This window comes from Doryrhamphus excisus, chromosome 19, assembly GCF_030265055.1.
Source record: "Doryrhamphus excisus isolate RoL2022-K1 chromosome 19, RoL_Dexc_1.0, whole genome shotgun sequence".
In the NCBI taxonomy this organism is placed as follows: domain Eukaryota; kingdom Metazoa; phylum Chordata; class Actinopteri; order Syngnathiformes; family Syngnathidae; genus Doryrhamphus; species Doryrhamphus excisus.
The window spans coordinates 10,857,285-10,878,872 of NC_080484.1; the positions used below are offsets into that span (position 1 = coordinate 10,857,285).

General features: G+C 42.1%; 1 protein-coding gene across 5 annotated transcripts in view; it reads right to left on the minus strand.

Moving 5' to 3' along the window:
- utrn (utrophin) overlaps positions 1 to 20,753 on the minus strand; it is a 116,177-nt gene extending 95,424 nt beyond the window's left edge. Inside the window, exons 1-12 of one of the 5 annotated variants that reach the window (XM_058055990.1) lie at positions 20,376 to 20,753; positions 18,260 to 18,367; positions 8,304 to 8,365; positions 7,753 to 7,845; positions 7,206 to 7,283; positions 5,497 to 5,589; positions 5,232 to 5,404; positions 4,577 to 4,692; positions 3,707 to 3,873; positions 2,533 to 2,739; positions 1,073 to 1,254; positions 591 to 741 (exon numbers count right to left, since the gene is read on the minus strand). In XM_058055990.1, the coding sequence (XP_057911973.1) occupies positions 591 to 741; positions 1,073 to 1,254; positions 2,533 to 2,739; positions 3,707 to 3,873; positions 4,577 to 4,692; positions 5,232 to 5,404; positions 5,497 to 5,589; positions 7,206 to 7,283; positions 7,753 to 7,845; positions 8,304 to 8,365; positions 18,260 to 18,332 (1,395 nt within the window). In that variant the 5' untranslated portion in view covers positions 18,333 to 18,367; positions 20,376 to 20,753. Of the gene's footprint in view, positions 1 to 590; positions 742 to 1,072; positions 1,255 to 2,532; positions 2,740 to 3,706; positions 3,874 to 4,576; positions 4,693 to 5,231; positions 5,405 to 5,496; positions 5,590 to 7,205; positions 7,284 to 7,752; positions 7,846 to 8,303; positions 8,366 to 13,314; positions 13,477 to 13,800; positions 14,566 to 18,259; positions 18,368 to 20,375 lie in introns of those variants that run through there. The other 4 variants (XM_058055994.1, XM_058055989.1, XM_058055991.1 and 1 more) reach the window with 4 other exon arrangements.
- Between the last annotated feature and the right edge of the window lie 835 nt (positions 20,754 to 21,588).

Below are 21,588 nucleotides of genomic sequence, written 5' to 3' on the forward strand. Positions count from 1 at the left end.
AAATGATTAAAATATCCGCCATGTTCACATATGTATGTATGTGACTAGACAGGCAGATGTTTACATCATGTGTGTACGTGTATGAAAAAACATGTTTACATTATGTGTGTATGTGACTGGACAGACAGAAGGTTACATTCCGTGTGCAAGTGAATGGACAAACATGCTTAAATCATGTGTGTATATGAATGGACCAACGTGTTTACATTATGTGCGTATGTGAATGGACAAACATGTTTACATCATGTACTATGTATGTGAATGGACAGACAGAAGGTCAATTCTGTGTGCAAGTGAATGGACAAACATGATTAAATCGTGTGTGGATGTGAATGCACCGACATGTTTACATTATGTGTGTATGTGAATGGACAAACATGTTTACATCATGTGGGTACCTGAATGGACAGATATGCTTCAATCATGTGTGTACGTGAGTGGACAAACATGTTGATATTCTGTGTGTGTGTGTGGATGGATAGATATGTTTAAATTGTGTAAGTGAATGGTCATACATGCTTAAATTATGTGTGTATGTGAATGGACAGACACATGATGTGCATATATGCGTCTTTAAGAAGCAGGTTTACTTTATGCTGTTCGATCCGTTCCCTGTAGTCGTCGATGTCCTTAGCAGGAGATTCGGTCTCAATCTTTCTGATTCTGTCTTCCGTCCGAGTCAGCCAATCGGAAAGCTGCTGCAACTGCTGCTGCTGCAGCTCCATTAGGACTTCATGAAGTCTGGATGGGGAAAGGATAAGGAACTCAAAGAGACGTAGAGAAGTTTAACATGCTGATATCATGTCTACATGCATGTGTATTTGTATGTGCCGTTGGTGTGTTTGTGTTTGAAACAGCCACACGCTGATAAAACAGATTGACTGCTTGAAGCCTTGACGAAAGCTCAGCGCTTATCAGGTGTCACCTTCACATTGCTTGCAGCCTCACACATTCCACACAGCTAAAAGCCATTATCGTCGGAGGTCAACACTAGCACAGATGACCTCTACCGCACAGTAAATATATCCTTATTGTGCAGGAATGCAGCCTACCTAATCTTAAAAAATTCTACCTGGCTTGGCGGTCCATACTGGCGACGCGGAGGCTCTCCCACCGGGAATTTAGGAGGCTCATCTGCTCCCGTATTTCATCTTCCACCTCCTCGGACAGGCTGCCTTGGGCGATGAGTTGATTGCCGGCTTGCAGCACATTGCCCACGCTGCTCTGGTGAGCCGTCAGCTCCATCATGAAGGCCTTCAAAGTCAAGCAAGCGATCCGGTCAGAGTTTGCGAGTCAAATTACAGGCGGGAACGGGCCTAGGGGCAATGCCAGGTGCTTGAATAACAAAATATTCATTAGCATGACAGTCCGTGGCCTAGCACAGACGGACAGTTTAGAGGTGCTGAAGACAATGCATTCACTTTTTTTAATGCACTAAACTGGTCAAGTGTGCCCTGCAAAGATGTTTTTGACCTGGATTCCACACATTCGTCTTAGCAAATACTCTCATCTAGGCCAATGGGAATCCAGCCAACCTCTATTTACACACACGCACCGACACAAATATCTCCTCGAACAAACAAATAAGCTCTGGGTCAAGGCACCATCAAGTTGCATGCAGGATTCCTGGCATTCCAAACAGGTAGGGGGAGGAGGCTGTGGACAATGTTAGTTTCGTAACACTGTTACTTAGTAGGGACTAAAGTACGGACTAAAGTAAAGAAATAGGAGTGGGACAACAAAAAAATAGAGTAAGCAACGATATGTTGGTAGTAGGAGGACATGTTATGATTGTAGACTATTAGTTGTGAATTTTTTAGTACTATTTTGTCTTATTTTGCTTATTACTATCTATTATATTTACTTATTTTACTTTATTTATGCAAATTTCCCCACTGAGGGACGAATAAAGGCATATCTTATCTTATTTTATAAGTGTTTAATTGTGAAATGTGTCCAGTCGCAGCACAGTAAAAAAAAGCATAATTTGTTCATTACATGATATTAATTGAGGATAAGAAGGCCAATATCGCACGGTGGTCGAGTGGTTAGCACATAGAGATCGGGAAGATCGGGGTTTGATTCTCCGCTTGGCATCTCTGTGTCTCTGTTCCCACATTGTCCATAGGTATGAATGTGAGTGTGAATGGTTGTTTGCCTATATGTGCCCTGTGATTGGCTGGCGACCAGGTGTACCAGGTCTACCCCGCCTCTCAGCCAAAGACAGCTGGGATAGGCTCCAGCATACCCGCGGCCCTAGTGAGGATAAGCGGCATAGAAAAATGGATGGAAGACCAATATTGGACATATTCATTGCTTTGTGATTAATAGTTAAGCTGGTTTTAGGTGTCATCGTTTTGTATGTGAACACTCAAAACAAACTCAAATCAAATTCAAACCAGTTTTTGATTGATTTGGTAAAGTGTGACCACAAAGTAGTCTGGATTCGCTATGTATTGCCATCCTCATATGGAAGCGGACCATAAAAAGACCAGAATCCTCTTTCACTTCCCAGGCTGTGTCTCCTCTTACCTCATGTGTGTGAAACTGCTCTTTGACTTCCTCCACGTCCTCCGACACCTCGTCCTGGATTTGCAGGGCATCCTCAGCCGACAGCAGCCAGGTTAGAACCTCCTCCAGGGTTGTCTGGTAGCTGTCCAAATCCGCTTCCAGCATGCCGCCCTCCATCTCCACTTCCATCTCTGTTAAGTTGCTACGTGCCTCCGCCAGTTTCATATTCTGAAGAACATAAAGCATCATAAAACTCAAGTTTACATCAGGTGGCAGAGAGGACACAATATATTAGGCACCTATGAAGGCTTTGCACTGAATTAATCTTAAAAGCCTTCTCTCGTATAAGCAGTCTCATGGTTATTGGACTGCACTCGGCCCCAGTAATAACATTCGTTTGGGCCGAGGATCATCCCGTGTCTTGATCAGCTCATGAGCTCTACTTAGAACCCCCTTAAGACCCAACAGTCCAAATATATATACTGTATATACAGTATGTATACATAAGCTGATGGTCTACCCAGGTACTTTATTGTTTATTTGGTTTTCCCAAACCAAACAGGTAGCAAACATTCATCATCACAGTCAATAAAGGTCACTTCATGCATTACTCTGCTTTTATCATGTGGCGCATCAGCTGGTGTGTTTAAAAATAGAAAGATACTTTAAGGAGTGTTGGAACTTCTCTGAGGCATGTGGAGCGACCTGCCCTGCGGTTAAGGAATAAGAAAAATGCATGTGGGATCCTGGGAGGTGCTGCTGACTTGCAGGGCAGGTCACGCCCCATTCTCAAACCTAAGGCTAGTTTCAAAAACCCACAGTCCGGATTAGTTGCAGAATTGTTCAACTCTGAAGTGTCATTGACTTTTTTAACACAGAGTGGACACTTGTGTTAGAATGGCACCAACAGTGAATAAAGCCATGAGGCAATCAAAGAATGAAGAGTGGGGAAACATGATCACTACAACAAAGAGCCTCTATTCTGTCTCTGCTCGGTCACAAAAGTAGCTGCATCACTTCCTATGGCGGGAGGAAGCCTGCCAAGAAACTAAAACGCTCCTCGCAGGACCAATCAGATACAGTAGATTTTTCCAGAACTCATTCCAAGGCGTGAACATGTGAACCCAGAAGCCATAAACCTAGAATGCAATAAGCAGACCCACTTAATGTGTGCTTTTTCAAAATAGGTAGTTACCTGCGCACCGAGGCCCGGAGCAGATTCCTCAGCCTCTACTTTAAATTTGCGCGGCAGTGTTTCGACCTCCTGGATAGAATCCATGCTGATGTCTTTGGGAAGCACGGCGAACAGTGACGTCACATACAAGATGATGGACTTCTTATCTGGTGAGTGTACCGCCACGTCTGGGAAAACATAACATTACAAAGATGGATATTACCAAAGGAATCAGAACTTAAAGCTGAAAAGCAGAACTTAAATAAGCCTCTACCTGCCCACACGCACAACCAAAACTTTAAATTATTGTTTTTTTATTCTAAATTATTTGTACAAATTACTGTTTACGCTGTACATTGTTGTTCATATTTGATATAATCTATTTATTCTCCACATTATTATTTATTATTAATTATCAGGCAACAACATTTCGTTGGCAATTTCACTGTTGTGTTATTGTGCAATGACAATAAAGAAAGTCTATGTCTATGAACGGAATGCTGAGTTGAACATTACCATTTTATTGACTGTGTTGCTATAGGTCAATCAAATGACTATTTAGCCTCCAGTTTCCAATGTTGTAGTGCAAAAATAAATAATGATTTGGAGTGTACAAAAACTTAGAGAAACCATATATTGTACAACACAGCAGCAACACAACCAATGTTGGAATAGCGCTAAGGAGCAAACAATGGTAGGCAGTCGTTACTTGCTTTTGTAAACACAACACACCCGGCCACTATAAGAGACCAGGGCTTCATGAAACATTACAGCATTTACAATATAGAACTATTTTATAGTATTGATCGTCTGTTTAACTGCATAGGTCACAGTGGGATACCTCAATTTGTTTATATAAAAGGCGGTTAAAAGTTTCCACCAATGTTTTACCTTCAGGATCTAGTAGCCTCTCAACAGCCAGCTGATCTTTGGCTACAGTGAAGGCATGTTCCAGGCGTTCCACAGGGCTCATTTGGACCACACGATTCCAACTGAATGCATTTGGTCTACGCACAAACGAGAAGACGAGAAGAAAAACTCCAGTCATACTGAGGATAATTACCCTGAAATACCAACAAATGCATGTTTTGCACAATTAGTTGAACTCTGCATACTGTACATATGTATGTAGTGATTGCTATGCTAGGAGAAAAGACTCTGTCGGGGCTAGCTGGGTGTGGAATGTATGGGATCAGTGATCCAACTAAACCCCAGCCCAAGTCTAAACCAACACTGGCCTTTCTCACAACTCGCAGTCCCAAGAGTGTGTGTGTGTGTCACGGCTAAGGATAAGGGTTACAAAAAGGGGAGGGCTGTGTTAATATCCCTGATGATGCACTCATTTGCTTTATTCCCCTCAAACACAGCAAGTATGTGCAAACACCAACATGGCAGGTGTAAACAGGGCAAGTCAAGCGGTTCGACCCACCCCCACATAGACACACACAGAAAGTCAGCGTATCCTCCCCCAATTTTTAAATTCCACTCCTTGTTTATCCTTGTTTAAAATGCCCGTTGCCATGACGGTACTTGGATGGCTCCTCACCTGAAGTGGTGCAGGATGCCGTTGAGAGCCAGGCCGTCGGCCCAGCTGGTGGTGAAGTTCAGTACGTTGACCTCTGGGTAAGCACGCGTGCACTGGCGCACCCAACTCAGCAAGATCTTCTCGCTGTTGGTCTGCTGCAGATTGGACATGACGTCCTTCATGATGTCTTTCACCTGCGTAGTGCAGAGCGGTGAAGAGGAAGCATGTTAGAATTCCATATGTTTCCAATGATATGACAGCATTATGTTACTGTGTGTGAGTTCACCTGCCAGTGAAGAATAATGCTCCAGATGAGGCCCAGAGTAAGTTTGTGGTTGCCATCCACAATGTCTGTTCCTCCAATGTTTACAAGATCCACCTAAGGCCGGAGAAGCATAAACTTAGAATTGGCAAGAGAAGTGTTCTACTTTTTTCTTTACTTTTTTGTTCTTTCCAGACAGTGTAAGGCATGCTGCTCGCTGCTTCGCACCACTGAACACAGAAATCATAAAAAAGGTGGCATATTCCAAATGTACTGTACATAGTTGTAATTTGATGTCACTATCACAGACGTGTTTTGTTGGTCAAGATAGTGCATGGTATGCTTTGGAATGTCTTGGAATCAGAATACATGGAAGTCAGAGACACAAAAGTAGGTTACTTTATTCAAGATAGTGTATGACATGCTGCCCGCTACTACAGTATACATTGCTGAACTCAGGAATCCTAAAAAAATGATGACATGCTCCACATGTACACAGTCGTACTTTGATGTCACTACCAACGAAATAAGTTGTTAATCAAGATAGCGCATGATATGCTGCTCGCTGCTGTGCATGACTGAACAAAAAAAATTGCATGTCCAAATTGTGGACAGTCGTACTTTGATGTAACTGTCATCGAAATAAGTTTATTCAAGACAGTGTATGGCATGCCGCTCGCTGCTATGCACAGAAATAGGGCATGATATTCGGCTTGCTGCCTCTCTAAGAAAACTGATGTTTAAATGCAGTTTATTTACCTTACATTATCAAAAATGTCAAACATTTAACCCGAGACCACGTTTGGGTTTTTAAAAGAGGGCAAAGCATGAGGTCATGTGCTTAGCTTCGTGACACCTCGCTCTACCACAGTGTTGCCCTTTGACCCCACACTCTGGTTCCAATTAGCCTCATTCTCCCGCTTTGTTTGTATCTCTCTCTCATGTCCTTATATGTCTCTCCCATAGAATAGAACATGGGGGTCATTTCGACACAGACGAGCACTCTGGGTCTGCATCATTACACGGGGTTATTATTAATGGCTGCAAATTGGGAGACAAAAACCAACATGCGTGTGTCGGCCTTTGCCATTTCCCATGAGCGCCTCTGCTAATGTCACGGCATTAAGGTCCATTATTTTGTACAGATAAAAGAGGAGGATACACATATAATGGAATAGAACATATGAACGAGACCTGACTGACTTTAGAACGGTGAATAGCAACATGTTTACCTGAAAACTCTTTCCACAACTCATCATATAAATCAACTACTACTTAACATAAACTGTTATTTCGAAATGCCCACAAGGCATGCTGGGTAGTCCACAATATGAACCATGAATAATAAAACATTGGAAAACAAAAGTATGTTAACTCCACCTTGTTTACTTATCTGATGACCTCCTCGACATATTTTGCAATTAAGCAAAAATGCGAACACACAGCGAAATGTTACGAGAAAAAGTACCACAAGCTACCCTGCATGCCTTGCGGCAGGAATACACTACACTGGTGTTTTTTTTTGGCATGGGTATTGTGTGTAGATGTGTTTGTATGCCCACATGGTGCAGTCAGTAGGTTACGTTGGGCATCATGTGTGTTGATGTGTGGGACACTCGATGGGCCTGATGTGGCCCCGAGCCTCTATATATAGCATCACGGCCAGATTATGGACAACATTCAAGAACCTGCCAAAATGTGTAAAATAAACACCCAAAAAGCACTCTACTCACGTTATTTTGGTGCAGAACTTGAAGCACTTTGTTGACGTTGTTGAGAGCGTGCACTCTGGTGGAGCCTCGCTCTTTGGTCTGATGAAGAGGAATCGATGAAGGTTTGAATTCATCAAGCAGAAGGCACTTGAAGTATTCTCATACCAAAAAAATGCTCAAGACAATCATGAATACATGGCGAAAATGGAAGGATGGAACACGGAATATCCATTTACAGGCATTGTAAAATGGGACCGCTCATGGGGGGGGCAGATAAATGCACAATGCCTGCTCACAAGGAAGAAGATAGATTGCTACGGTGAATTGCAACCAGCTGCGCATCTTTTATAAGACGCTGCTCTCACTGTCAGGGTTATAGATTTATTGTTATGCTAGCAGGGAGAGATTAAGCGCATTAAGTACAGACTGACTGGTAATTTTTGCAGCTGCAGGAAAGAAGAGGCAATGAGAATGCATGCATGCATGCATAAGAATGCTGAGACTTTTTATATACTGGAACTCACATTTCCTAGACAAAGTGTGAAAGTTAAACAGGTTGTAAACTGACCAGGATAGTTCCAGTGAGGCCCTCCAGCAAGTCCAGCAACTTCCTCCCATCCCTCAGGTCAGAGAACATATCCTTGATGGCCGTCTTACCCGCCTGATTGGATGACACATGGAGGAAATTTTATATTTATATTAATTTTATTACATTTATTTTATATTTACATTTAGAAAAAATATTATTTTATAAAATTACAACTTTTAAGAAGTATTTTTAATTTATGTGCTGTAAAAAAAGTGTTGAAATAAATATAAAGATATATACATATAAAGATTTAAATACAAAAATAAAAACTAATTTAAAAATTTAAATAAGTTAATTTAAATAAGAAGAAAAAAGAAAGTAAAAGAAAAGAAATAACAGATTCAATTATTAAATGAAATTACAGTCACATACTGGAACCACAAGAACCATATTAGAGGAAATAATACAATAATACATTATAACCAAAATGTGTGTTCATTTGAATGAGCTGGTGTACCTAATAAAGTGACCAAAAGCCTAGAAAAGTTAATGACTGCATGACTAGCAAGTATTTTCTGGTTTCTGCATACCTTGGAGAACTGTGCATTTATCCACTTGGTGAATGTTTTCTTCTGCACCAAGTCATGTTCATCTGTGATAAAAAAAAAAAAAAAAGATGTGTGAGAACAACAAAATGGGTACATTGACTGATGGACCCTAATCAGACTGACTCACTGGCTCTTCCTCTCTGCATGGCTTTATAAGAAGTCCTCATTGTGGCTTAAATTCTTAAAACTTAAAAAAAAGACAACAATGAACCGCTGTAATAATGAGCATCTGTCTCAAGCTCATAATAAAAGGCCACATTAGAATCATTAATTCTCCATCTGGAAGGCGTGTGCTTCTACTTCTGTTTACAAGTCAATCCTTCCCATGTGCCATTCATGTGGTTCATTGCAAAAAAATAAAAAAGTTAATGAAGTTATGTGTCTGAAAGTGGCGCATTCACTGAGGGAGGAGACACAGTAAAAAAGTGTGTGTGTGTGTGTGTGTGTGTGCCACTGCCTAAAAACACCATGAACTGAACAAAATGTCAAAGGTTATGATCACCAGGCCTGGCGGTTGTCTGCTTCTTTGTGTCTGTGTGGCCGCTTGCTGGGTGGGTATAAAAATAAGAACATACCATCTGGAGGCAGGATGGAGGTCAGGGAGACCGCTACTAATAGAGTTGTGTTTACTTCATTTATTTGTTGTTATCATTGTTTTAAATGACTAACAATTATAGTTGGGTTATTTTTCATTTACTGTCATGCTTTATTAGGGTGCACTGAAAATTCTACATTTCTGATAAAAGTAAGATTTTGATAAAAATTGCATTAAAATAATACTAGGTCATAATCTGAAGTCGTAGTGCAATGTGACGCAAAACAGGAAGTGATGACAGCTGTCCATCATTATGTCAGTGCAGGTACACACAGGTATGGTGCAGCTGTGCATTGCAACACAACGCTAGTATTCCCTCTGACTTTAAAGCCTTATCAGCACCCTGCCGTGGGCCTCAGAGGCCCCCTGGGGAGCGGGAGGGTTGGCTCAGGTCTCCCTGGCCCTCTCTCTACCTTGCCACCCCGGCTACACAATAAAGCCAATTCATACACACTGCTCCCCCTCCGTGGCGGCGCTGCTCCTGCTCGCCACAGCATAGGAATGTCAAAGGGCTGGAAAGATCAAGGTAGTGGTGGCGGGGAGTGGGGGGGGGGGTATGCTCCTGTGTTGTGTGTGTGTAGAAGAGAGAAAAAAAACTTCCCGAGGGGAATGTATAAACAACATTAAAGCACCATTACCATGTCCTTTTACTCGTGCCTAGTTACATACTTACTACTCATATGACCTAACAAGTAAATAACACACATCAGCACTTATAGCTTGACACATATATGACTACAAAAACATACGCAGACAACTAAATTAGCCACAGGCACTTATCTTTAATTACATGTCCAGGGGTGTGACCTTGTAGAAAATATCAAGCAGTAGGATGTTGGAACATGAGGATGTCGACATTTCCATGTTCTAGAGGCCATGCATGCAATGTGATTACTGGAATAAAAGTCGCACCAAAAGCTTGAAATGTAACAGTGTTGTTTGTATGTAGCTTCTACTTTTGAACCACTACACACAAAAGAATGCTCCCCTACTGTGTTAACTGTGCTATTATTTTTATGAGAAATACACCGCATAGTATTGCTGTAATTAAACCCCTTATAAAATGTTCTTCCACAGCTTGATGCACTCAAAAACAGCCACTGTAACGTGTTTCCATCAGTGGTTCCCAACTGGTTTGGCTGCGGCACCCGTCGTCGGCCCTCAAATGACAAGCAGGGACCCCAACTGCGGGAAATTCTTCATCTCAAACTTCTCAAATATTTGACATTGCTGCACATGCAATAACAATAAATCCTCATTGACCATAACATTAGATACACCGTTGCAATACAACTTTCTGACACTGTCACCAATATGCGCTGACTGTGCACAATCTGCAATTGCATCAGGAAGCATAAATCCCACTGGTGTCTTCTTACGGCTAAGTGAGCAGACATGCGGTCACAATTTACAGTATGTGTATATACGTATACAAGCACACACGTCCCCCTGCAGGAAGGCCACAAATTGTGCATTTCCGCTTACAAGCCAACTTCCTCTTCTGTCGTATTGTTCACATCAAGATAGCAGTTAATGTCAGAATTTATGACTTAACAGCACAGCTTTGCGATAACAAAAGCGCTGCATTCAGCTACTGGCAAGAGATTCATATTTACTTCAATTTTAGAACAAGGGGGCGTAACATTACAATTAGGTCTGGTTAGGTTTTTATCAACATTTGGGTTTCATAAAAAAATAAAAGGGGACCTATTTTTCTGACCTATAAATGTTGTTAGAATGTTGTATTCTCGTGTTAAACTTTCAGAAAATTACACATTTGCACATTTGGATGTGAGCCCTAAAAGAAGTTTGGGATGGCTCAAAACGCTCTGTTTGAAAAGGCGTGGTAAAACCGTACATTTGTGACATCACAGAGGGACGGACGTCCTTATATGGTTCATAGTTAGGAAGCACTTTGGGCATGTGACCAGTCACAGCGGAGTGGGTATGCCAGGTGGCGGGCTGTGGGTGGAATAAATTTAAACAGACCGTTTTGGCAGTAAGGAATAGGTGCAGATTCTGCAAAATCTAAAAACTTTTTTGAGCGGGTTATTGCGTGTAGCTGCTCTATAGGAGACCACAACTCAATACAAAGGGTCGAAAAATAACCATAACAGTTTGTTCAACCTAGAGTTGAATTATCTTCATCTGTGTGAGGTTAACGGCACAGTTTGGAGTCCGTTTTTTTTTAGTAATCGTGATAAAGTACACTTAACATAACACTTAATGCAAGTTTCAACTTTAAAATAGTGATACTAATAGTGATACTAGTGATCATCAAGTACCAGTATCATTTTATTGCAATGAAATATAACCATTATTTGTCCCACTGCAAAACTGTTCCCATTTTTCCAAGCCAAAGTTACATAAGCCAGCCCTGAGAGGATTGGAGGGGGGTGGGAGAAAACACAGAACTGGCCAAGGAAACTCACAGGAACATTCCCTAAAGTGGCCAGCTGGGAACACATCATACGCTTTTTCCGAATATATATTTCACAGGTGGTTAGAGCAGATGACCTCAGGCAGGGCGGCGCTGTGGTGAAAATCAAACAAACCCCACGTGTTGGTTTCCACGGCAGCATCACAGTGTAAACATGGAGAAACCGTTGTAATATTTACAGGCCAGGCCACACTTTCTCTTGGCAGAGTTCCACCCCAGCCATTGTTTCAATATATACTTTAGAATCAAAATTTTGCCACAGTGGTAGGTCACATGACCAGCTAAAAGGTAAGGTGTCTGGCAACCACGATGGATGTCTCCAAGTCATCGTGGTGGTTATAACAGGTAGGACTGGGTATGACGCAACAGTTTTCCAAGGTGAACTTAACCTTGATGGGAGTCAAGGCTCACTGCACGCACACACACAAACACACACATATGCACACACACACACACACTCAACAACAATCGCTGCCTTTCAAGGCATCAACCATTGTGCGTCACTAAATAAGTCCTCCTGCAAACAAAGACTCTCTCACAACCAAAGACAACTCAATCATATCCTCATTTTGCCGCTGTAGGTTGGAAAAGAATGCATAGAATTCCCATAATTCCCAAACACATTCCTCCCTCCCTCCAATGGTCACTTGTCTCGGCTTGCCCCAGCTGAGCTGCCGGGCCTTGTTGACACTCTTTGCTCTCTAAGATCTGGCAATTTCACCACCACCATAAACACCACCTTCAGAGCACAGCGCAGCAGCTTGAAAAGAACAACCAGGAAGTGTGTGTGTGTTAATTAGCTGGTCAGTTAATTGGTTAATTGGTTATACACCCAACCGCGATAAATGGCTTTCAACAAAGTAGGATTCAATATTAATAAATTGAATAGTTTGATAAAACCTGATTATGGCATTCTAAGTACGGATTTTACCATTATTAGAGTCCTCCAGACATGAATTAACACCCCTATAGTCACATTTATACTTGTATTACCCCATATAGTAGGCAAAATAAGCTATCTCCGAGAAGACAAGATAGACTCAAACGTTAGTAGTGGTGGTGGATGCCATCTTTACCTCACACAATATAACATTATAGCCACCTGAAGACCAGTGGAGAATACTACTCTACTCTGTGTTCATTGTGGTAAAAGTGCAATGCACTTTATTAACAAGCAGAGAACATTTACACAGGAGCTGCTGTCGGCCAGTCTCTAAACTGCTAACGCGCTGCTAGCATTCAGCAAACTGTCAACTCTAGCTAGCTGCAGTCACACAAGTCACTTCCCAGGTCCCGCCTTCTTAAAAGGTGCACGTTTATTAATTAATCTTTGAAAAACTGCAATAGACTGAGGTTGCGTCGACTGTTTTAAGGTATATCTTGTCAAGGAACAATACTATGGAAATTGGATATACTGTATACTTCAGTATACACTGAAAATGAGTCAACACACAGCCAGCTGACAACACAAGTGGGTACACCTGACAGTGAACAGGTCCACGTTGTATCCTTGGTGTCAATATTTAGTGTCAGCACCATTGCCTTAATCCTCTTGGGTGTGGAATTCACCATAGTTGCTCAGGTTGATCCTGGATTCCTCTTCCACTCTTCTGTGATGACATCACTGGTGGAGCCGGTGAATGTGAGGCACCTTGCACTCATCCACCACCCTTTGGACTCCTCGCGTTTCAGCTTCATCATGTCACAATGTATGTTTTCCCTCAATGAACTGCAGCACCCTTGTTCCCAGCAGCACTCATGCAGCCCAACTGTATGCAAAACACAATTATATTGTGTTGCCAGCTATGTAGACAATAGCTGTGTGTCGAGCCATTTCCAGTGGATCATAAATACTGCTATACAAGCTGTACATTGACTACTCCAAAGTATATCCAAGTTGTAGATAGAAGCTACTGGGTGCGATCATTCCTGCAGAAGACCCGTTTAAAAGTTCCTACCTCCGAGTCTGAGCCCATGTTCGGCCATCTTTCAGCACAGATCACCAAAATAAGGAGCCAAAAGTACGACTACATGATAGATTGGGACATTCCAGCCCTCTGCTCGTTCCTTGACCAGACAGCGGGAAGAATGCAACAGCAGAGAGCGGAGAGGCACAACGGAACAGAACAGGACAGGACAGGCCAAGGGGTGGGGGAGTCATGATGCACCATGGGATGAGGTTGGGGAGGGATGAACACAGATAAAGTCAGTGTTCAGAGGCAGCCCAGCATGCAACAGGGTGGAATGAAGAGCTGCAGCAAGATGGTTGAAAAGATCAACACGCAGACACAAAACACAGGACGACTGATGCAAAGTTTGCAGCTCGCGTGTAGCGGACGACAACACGGAACCGTGCACACTAACACACCATTTTGTGAGACTTTAATTTTACCGTGCAGGCTTTAAAATGTTTAAAAACCTTTCAATTCTCCCCTCTCACTTACCAAGAAGCAGACTTAGAGGTTTTCGTTTCCTCCTGAAGACACTGCGCTTTCTCCATGACATCCACTTACTTAAATTCATGTCAGAAAGCGTCAAACAACAAAACCAAAAGAGGAAGACAAGGTGGTTGGTAGGAGAGGGCACGACAGTAAAAAGCGAAAGAGGAAGTAGCGGTCCACCTAGGGCTGTTTATATTTGGGGTTCCTGATCCCCCCCACCGCCACATGCAAACACCTGATGTTGTCGACAACTGGTTCTCCCTTAGAATAATAACGACAAAAACACGACCCACGCTGACCTCCATCCTAGCATGTTTTGTTTCCAACAATATTTTCTGTGCAAAAGCCGTAAAGTAGCATTGTGACATTTCTGCAGATTCTGCAGCTCCATTTGTTCACAGCAGCAACTGAACAAACAAGCCAGTTCCCACAGTGAAAGTGAAATAGAGGTTGGGAGTTGGGGAGGGGGTGTGAATTTTTCCTGTGTTTTGTATTCTCTCTTCCTTTCCTCGACATAGGGGAAGCAGTTGAGGAAAATCATAATAAGACTGAAGAGAGCAGTGACTAGCCGTGGAGTGAAAGCGGGCTAGGAGAGTGTGGTAAAGGAGGAAGGACTCCAGAACTGAAAATAATGGAATTTCCATTGGACTGAATTAGTCATGCAGGCTTCCCAAACCTCCGTCGCTCAGCAACTTGACAGCATCAAGCCTGTAGATGTTCAAACAAAGCAGTGAGACGAAGAAGAAACTTTAACTCAGTCCATCTATATGTAAACAAACAGGTGGCGGCATAAGCAAGCTTTTCTTCCTGTCACTCCCACACACCAGTGACCTGGCACCACAAAAACGGATGTCAATTATGACTTACTGTACATAAGATACAAATCATTTCTCTCTGACATTCAACATATACAAAATGCATTCAAACTATTGTGCTAGTTTGATGCTAATTTACATTGAAAATCCCATATACCCGCTAGGAATTAGCAATAGAGCTTTTCATTGCAATTTTGAACACCTCCAAATGTAACATGTAATGTACATGATGAAGCACAACATACTTTCAGGCAAACTTTCTATGAATACGATGCCAGAAAACCACTAAATCATAGTCATCAAACAAAGAGGGGTCGTCTTATATTCAGTGTAATACAGTAACCTCTGGCTCACACTGGATCCGTTGCGGCAGCGGTCCGTGGCACTCACACTGGCTCCAGTAGGCACTGTTGGGAGCATCTTGTAAACATTAGCCATACTTAGCCTGCACAGCCGCAGTGTCGTAGATGTGGGACCGGAGTTCAGAGTTCATGCATATAGCTGTATTTGTGCACCGTGATTGTCGGTGATAACTAAAAGAGACCCAGGGAGCTCAAACATCCAGTTTGTAAAGTCAGGAAACAGACCAAACTGACACACTTTTGACTTCATACATCTTTGTTCATGTTTGTTAATAGGTTAGGTTTTACAGACGACTCTTTTAAAGTCTGTACATGCAAGTGGTCACATTACCGAGGCTTTTTTGTGTTTCCATACTCCGAGAACAATCAGAGACACACACCGTTTTTTTTTTACCCATTTTAAGGTACAAGTTAAGACAGAAGTGCTCTTCTGTGACCGAAATCCAAAAAAGGGAAAGATAGGGCATATTCAGTCCCCATGAGGAGAAGCCCCACCACAGTTTGAAAGAGTTAACCTGCACGCTATATCGTTCTCTCTCTCTCTCTCTGTTTTTTTGTTTTAGTAAATCCTGTCATGCGAGGGGTCAGAAGGTGGATTGGGAAACGTGGCTCGGGAGCCCTAATGAGCTTGCATCGGTGGGGAGGGCAGAAATGTGGGGAACACACTCACATGAACTATGCATGTCTTGAAACAACCAGCAGAGGCGCTGTTGTGCTTGACAGATACATTTGATAACCACCACCTTTCATTATAGAAAGCAATGAAAACACTCCAACCAAAGCCAATGCAATCGCTCCTCACATCATTGATTATCATGATCACACCATTTGTTCTGGCATGGAAACAAGAGTTCAGAACATTCAGAGGGATGCTCCCATTTTCTTCAACAAAAAAAAAGTAGCCCTCATCCCGAGTATTATCCCTTTAGTGCTTCTGTTTTGCTCCCCTAGCTCAAAATATCAAAAGGCATCAGGACTCACTCACTCACTTTAACAGCAACACAGAGGAAAAGACCTCAAGGTCATAACATCCAAAAACAAAAGTGGGCGGCTGCTGTGAGAAGCATGATTATTTCTGTTTGCATGCACACACCCATCAACACTTGAATAGGCCTGATGATCAGGTGGCAGATGGTTTCAATATTTCACCCAGATATTCATGAACAAGCAATCCACACACACACACACACACACACAGAAGCTGGAACACATCCAAAGACACGATCCATCCAGACACCAGAAATCTTCAAGCCGCACCCTCCATTTGGCGACAATCATGTTCCTCTTGTCAGCTGCAGCGTCGTCATTGTGTTTCACGTCACACCCAAACGTAAAAGTACAAGCAGATGGCAAAATATCCACTAAGCTGAGTGGCAAGACAGAGGAAAAAAAAAGACAGGGTCAGGTTCCAATTCCAATTCCCCAAAGTCTAAGACATTTATGTCTGTCTGTTTTGCTTTTTCTTTGTTTTATTTTATTTTTTGAAATTCTGCTGGGCATTTAGTTAAACTTCCTTCAACTATTCATTGGAAAAAGACTGCGTGGAAATAGCTTAACCAAGTTCTACCACTTATTTGGACAGCAAACTAGCTTAGCCTGAACCAAAAGTATCTGTGGGTTGAAGTCGCAGAGTACATCTCCTTTATACAACAACTGCTTGAGGATGTGATTAATCAAGTCAGGAGGTGGCACAATTAATCGATGATTAAATTGATTATCCACCAAATATTTTGGTATTTGATTTTTTTTCTTAAATAATCTCTTAAATACTCTTCCTAAACATAATCATCCTAATATTATGACTTTATTCCCATTATGTTTTGACTTAATTTCAATAATATTGTAACTTTTTTCCCCATACTAATTACAGAAATTACAGAAATTACAATTTTTTTGGGTTTCACATCATATTACGGCTGATACTTTTTCCTCTAACTTTTTTCTCTTAATATTTGGACTTTATTCTTGAATATTACTGTTGATTTTTCCATTTTTCTTTTTAATGTTCTTGTTAATTATACTTTTATAATGTTCTGCGGACCAGAAATGGCCCTCGGCGCACACTTTGAACACCCCGGTCTCGGCCATAACCAAGGGGTGTCCATAATGTTTTCCACCAAGGTTGGAGACTTGGACACTGAATTACGGCCAATCTCACTTATGGAGGATCAGTATCGGAATCGGCAGCATAAACTAGCATGCCTACTATGTATCCATGTATTGTCAACTACTGCATGTATTGTTTCTAAATCCACAGTAGGAGTTCAACAGCATCCCAGAAAGGAGTGTGTCTGCGACCAGCTAGAGCACTGTCAACAAACCTCCCTGTGGTGAAAGAGCAGAGTCCTTCCCCCCCAACACAACATTTAGCTCCCAACACCTGCTGCATTGTGGGATTGAATAACAAGTTTCCGGATATATACAGTACTGTATGTCAATCAACAGCCGTTTATTTGCATAAAGTATGTATGGACCGCAGCTTAGATAAAGAAAATTCCAAATAAGAGAATGAATGGGCTCGTCCAAAGATCAGGATGACCATAGATGACATTCTGTCAATCAGTAATGATGCTACTATGTGTGTTTTCTTAAAGGGCTCGTCTCAGCTGCAAAAACATCCGTCCACCTGCCCACCACACACACACACACACACACACACACACACACACACACCATCTACATTAAACATACACGCACTGCAGTTTAAAGCTGTGACTAAACAATCCCAACACACACACACACACTGTTGACCAACTTTTCCTGTATATTGGTTGATGTGTTTTGGTGTCAGCAACTAAGAATAGGTGCCAAATTTTCACCCTTGCTTTGCCATTAAAGAAAACATTACTTTGGGAAGGGTTGCTAGGAAACCCGAATCTTGGAGAGGGCAGCCATTGTGGTCTGGACACAAACGTAAATTACAAAGTGCGTCGGGACTGAGGAATTCCTGGCGTGGACTCAACTTGCTTTCTGACGCAGAGAGTGCGATAGAATAGGAAAAACTAGTTCACAGCTGAGTGGGAAAGCATATTTGTATTCAAGTAGCGGATTTTATTGTTGTATATACAGTATGAGAGTCCAGTCATCTGTTAGGCATCCTGCTGTGTCTTTGTGCCTGAAGAGTATTATAATGGTTACATTTAAGGTGAGGACTTTGAACGCATCCCCATTCCTCTATCTCTACTTCCCAACAGGAAGTGATCCCATGAGTGGGTGTTTTATGTCATCACGTTTTCAAGACAATGGAGCAACATCTATAGTTAAAACAAAAACGCAGCAACATACCTGATCTCGACTTAATGATGTCACTGAACTCCTCGTTGGCTCCGCCCTCCGCCATGTCGCCAAGCGACGCCATGGCACAGATCAATCTGAGGTTTGATTGTCCGTTACCTGCAAGTAGGAATCAATATTAAACTTTGATACACCATCACATCAACTCATTTACAACTCAGAAAAAAAAGACAAAAAATAGCTTGAATGAAGATTGCGTGAGCATTGAAAGGATGACTTCCTGTTCTGTCATCATGGTTGATAAGGACACACTCATGAAGACACAGCCTTAGGCTGACACTCTTGGAATGCATACACGAGGGTAACAATTGTGAGTTGTTATTGCAACATCAAAGTGTCCATTGTTTGAATGGTTGGCGACTAAAAGTCCCATATTACAATACTTTTCAACTACCTTAAACAAAGCCTAGGTCCCAACCGGTCGTACGGGCTCCTATGGACGGTCTATGTGCAAGAACATGCAAGAAAAGCATGCAGAGCGGGCGTGTAACTTGCTGATTTTCAAGCCATAGACTGACTGCAGATGTTCTTTGTCATGTCAAACAAACTCTCTGGCCACTGATGTTTTGACTCTGTATGTGTCATGTATCTACCACATACGGCTATAGTGCAGAACATGCAAACTCCACACAGAGATGGCCGAGGGTGGAATCGAACTCGGGTCTCCTAACTGTTAACTGTGAGGCCTACACGCTAACCACTCGTTCTCCGTACCGTGAGAACATCATGAAAATGCATAACTGTGGACCTTTAAGAGCTATTCTTGGGGTAAAATCACCCATCCATCTTTTTCCGCTTATCCGAGGATGAGTCGCAGAGGCAGCAGCAGCCTAAGCCGAGAAGGCCGGACGTCCCCATCTACTTTGTCCAAATCTCTGACGTCCCAGGTCTTCCCAGAGGCCTCCTAACTGGTTGTACGTGTCCTGATACCTCCCAGACGCCTCCCTGGCATTCTAACTAGATGTCTGAGCTACCTCATCTGGCTCCTCTCCATGTGGAGGAGCGAGTTTTTCCTGGATGACAGTGTTTCTCATCCTACACTAGAAGAAGTGACCAAAATGACAGGATGATTTCAGAATGAGCGTCCTCTATGTGGTGGCTGGGCTGTTCCTTAGAGTCAGCACTCTTTGGGTACGTAATGGGTTTAATTGACATGTTGACCTTAATTGACCTTCATTTTTGGGGCTTTTTTTTATATATGTTGTTACAGTTTTACATGTCTAAATTGATTGACCATGAAAGGAGACACTTTCTGGGTGATGCAAGAACCCAAAATAGCACAAAAGGCAGGCATGATAATGTAAACACGCATGAAGCAAACAGTGAGGGGGCTCCAGGGATGTTATGAGGTGAGCACATAGGTGCCCTGTGATGGGAGTGGTCCTCTCCAGAGCCTTCATATCAGCATCTGTCTAACATGAAAAAAAAGGAGATGTCTTTTGCAGGAGGGTGCCTCCAGGTCTCTGGTGGGCTGAGCACCTCTACTTTAAGACGTGGATGGGGTGGGATGTCTGAGTATATGTTTTTAATTTTAGTTTAATTCTCGATGCTTTACGAATTATGGTTTTTTGTCAAGCAGTGAGATTTCCCACTTTGTTCAGAGGTCCTTGAACGCATGATCGGTATCAATATCAGTGTAGGGAACACAGGCTGTGTGTTTTACTTGATATCGCAATTTGCTGTATGACCCAACCTTAGTCTGCCTGCACAAAAATCTGATTTCTGGCTCTTCCAGACTCTGTTTACCCTCCCACTGCAAGAACTCATCAAATACATTCATTTTTCTATTGACAGAGCGAAAGTTAGCTTAGCAGGTTTGGAAAAAAATGCTTTTCTTCATTTTCCTCAAGCTGCTGTGCCTCCCTCGAGGTCCTCTGGGTTTTAAAATCACTGCTTCGAATTTACTTTCCCTTTAATTTGTCACAAGTCCAGTTCCTCTTCGTAGGAGACTCTTAAGGTTGGCTACAAAGTGACACACAAGTGAAGGGAGACAACCGTTGCAGTACCTACTTAATTTCTAAATGAGAAGAATGCATGACCTGTAGGGTAAATGTGAAGGTTTAAATTGATGCATTTAATTACTTTACCACCCAAAAAAGACACTCACCTCTGCTGTCACCAGCGAGTAAGAAGACGGGTTCCTTCTGCCACTAATTAAATCCAAACCGAACGAGTAAGTCCAAAAAGTGAGAAGTGGAGTAATGGCAAGTGTAAAAATAAAACTTTCTGTTGAGGATTTAAGCCATTTAGGTGCATTAAAACTCTCTTTTCCACGCTCAGTAATTCACGAGAAACTCCCAAAGCACATCCACGACAAGTATGCCTGAAAATCCCAAACTCGTACGCCTTTTTCGTGGTAATCCAGCGGTTGAGGTGTTGAAAAGAAACAAGAAGCTGACCTGTTTGGAAATGAAAAGTTTTTTGTGCATGTGGAGAAAGCAGCGACTCCTAACTTTGTTCCTGTTAGTGTTTTCAGCCTTTTGGCGACAATCGATTGTCAAGAAATGGAAACAAAGCGGAAGTGTTGTGGCATGTTTTTCAAAGTAAAATACAAAATGGCTCGTGACGGTGAAAATGATAGTTTTGCCGGGTAGCGACTCACTCCTTAATTGTGCTACAATAATTCTACAATACTTCTAATTATTTACTCATCATTTCCTATATAGTACGATATTAGAATCGTGTTTAAAATTTATTTTGAAAATACAGACAGGAAGCACAATGCTGGACACTGACACTTGGCTTACATGACATTTTTATCTGCAAGCTTTCCCCCCTGGGCTGCAGAAGTTTTCCCAACGCCACGATGGTAACATGGCGCAGCGGGTATTACGTCACGTAAACATGCGATTCCCTAAAAAAAAACATTTTGAAATAATAACAATGCCAATGTGTTTTCCAGCATAAATACAATCTTAAAATATTGGTACCGCCTAGGCCTAAAGATTCAAACAAACAACATTCAAACTTTATGACACTAACATTTATTTTGCAGCAGGTGTGCAACACAAATATAACTCAAACAACAGATAAACACCACAAGACACATTTAAACAATATACCAGCAAATATTGTCAGCCAATTCCTATTCCTTGTGCATGGGCTTTTACTGTGCAAATCAACAGTGCCACCAGGGAGTGAATTAGAAAGACACTAAATTATACAGTAGATCCCTTCCAGATAGTGTCTGCAGTCATGTGGACCACGCACAAATGTTGATCATCCATTGTCAGGCCTCCACCATCTCAGTTGTCAAGGTTCCTTTGTGGAAACAGCTCAGTTTTCACATACTAGACATACATTTGACCCGGAAGACGTAT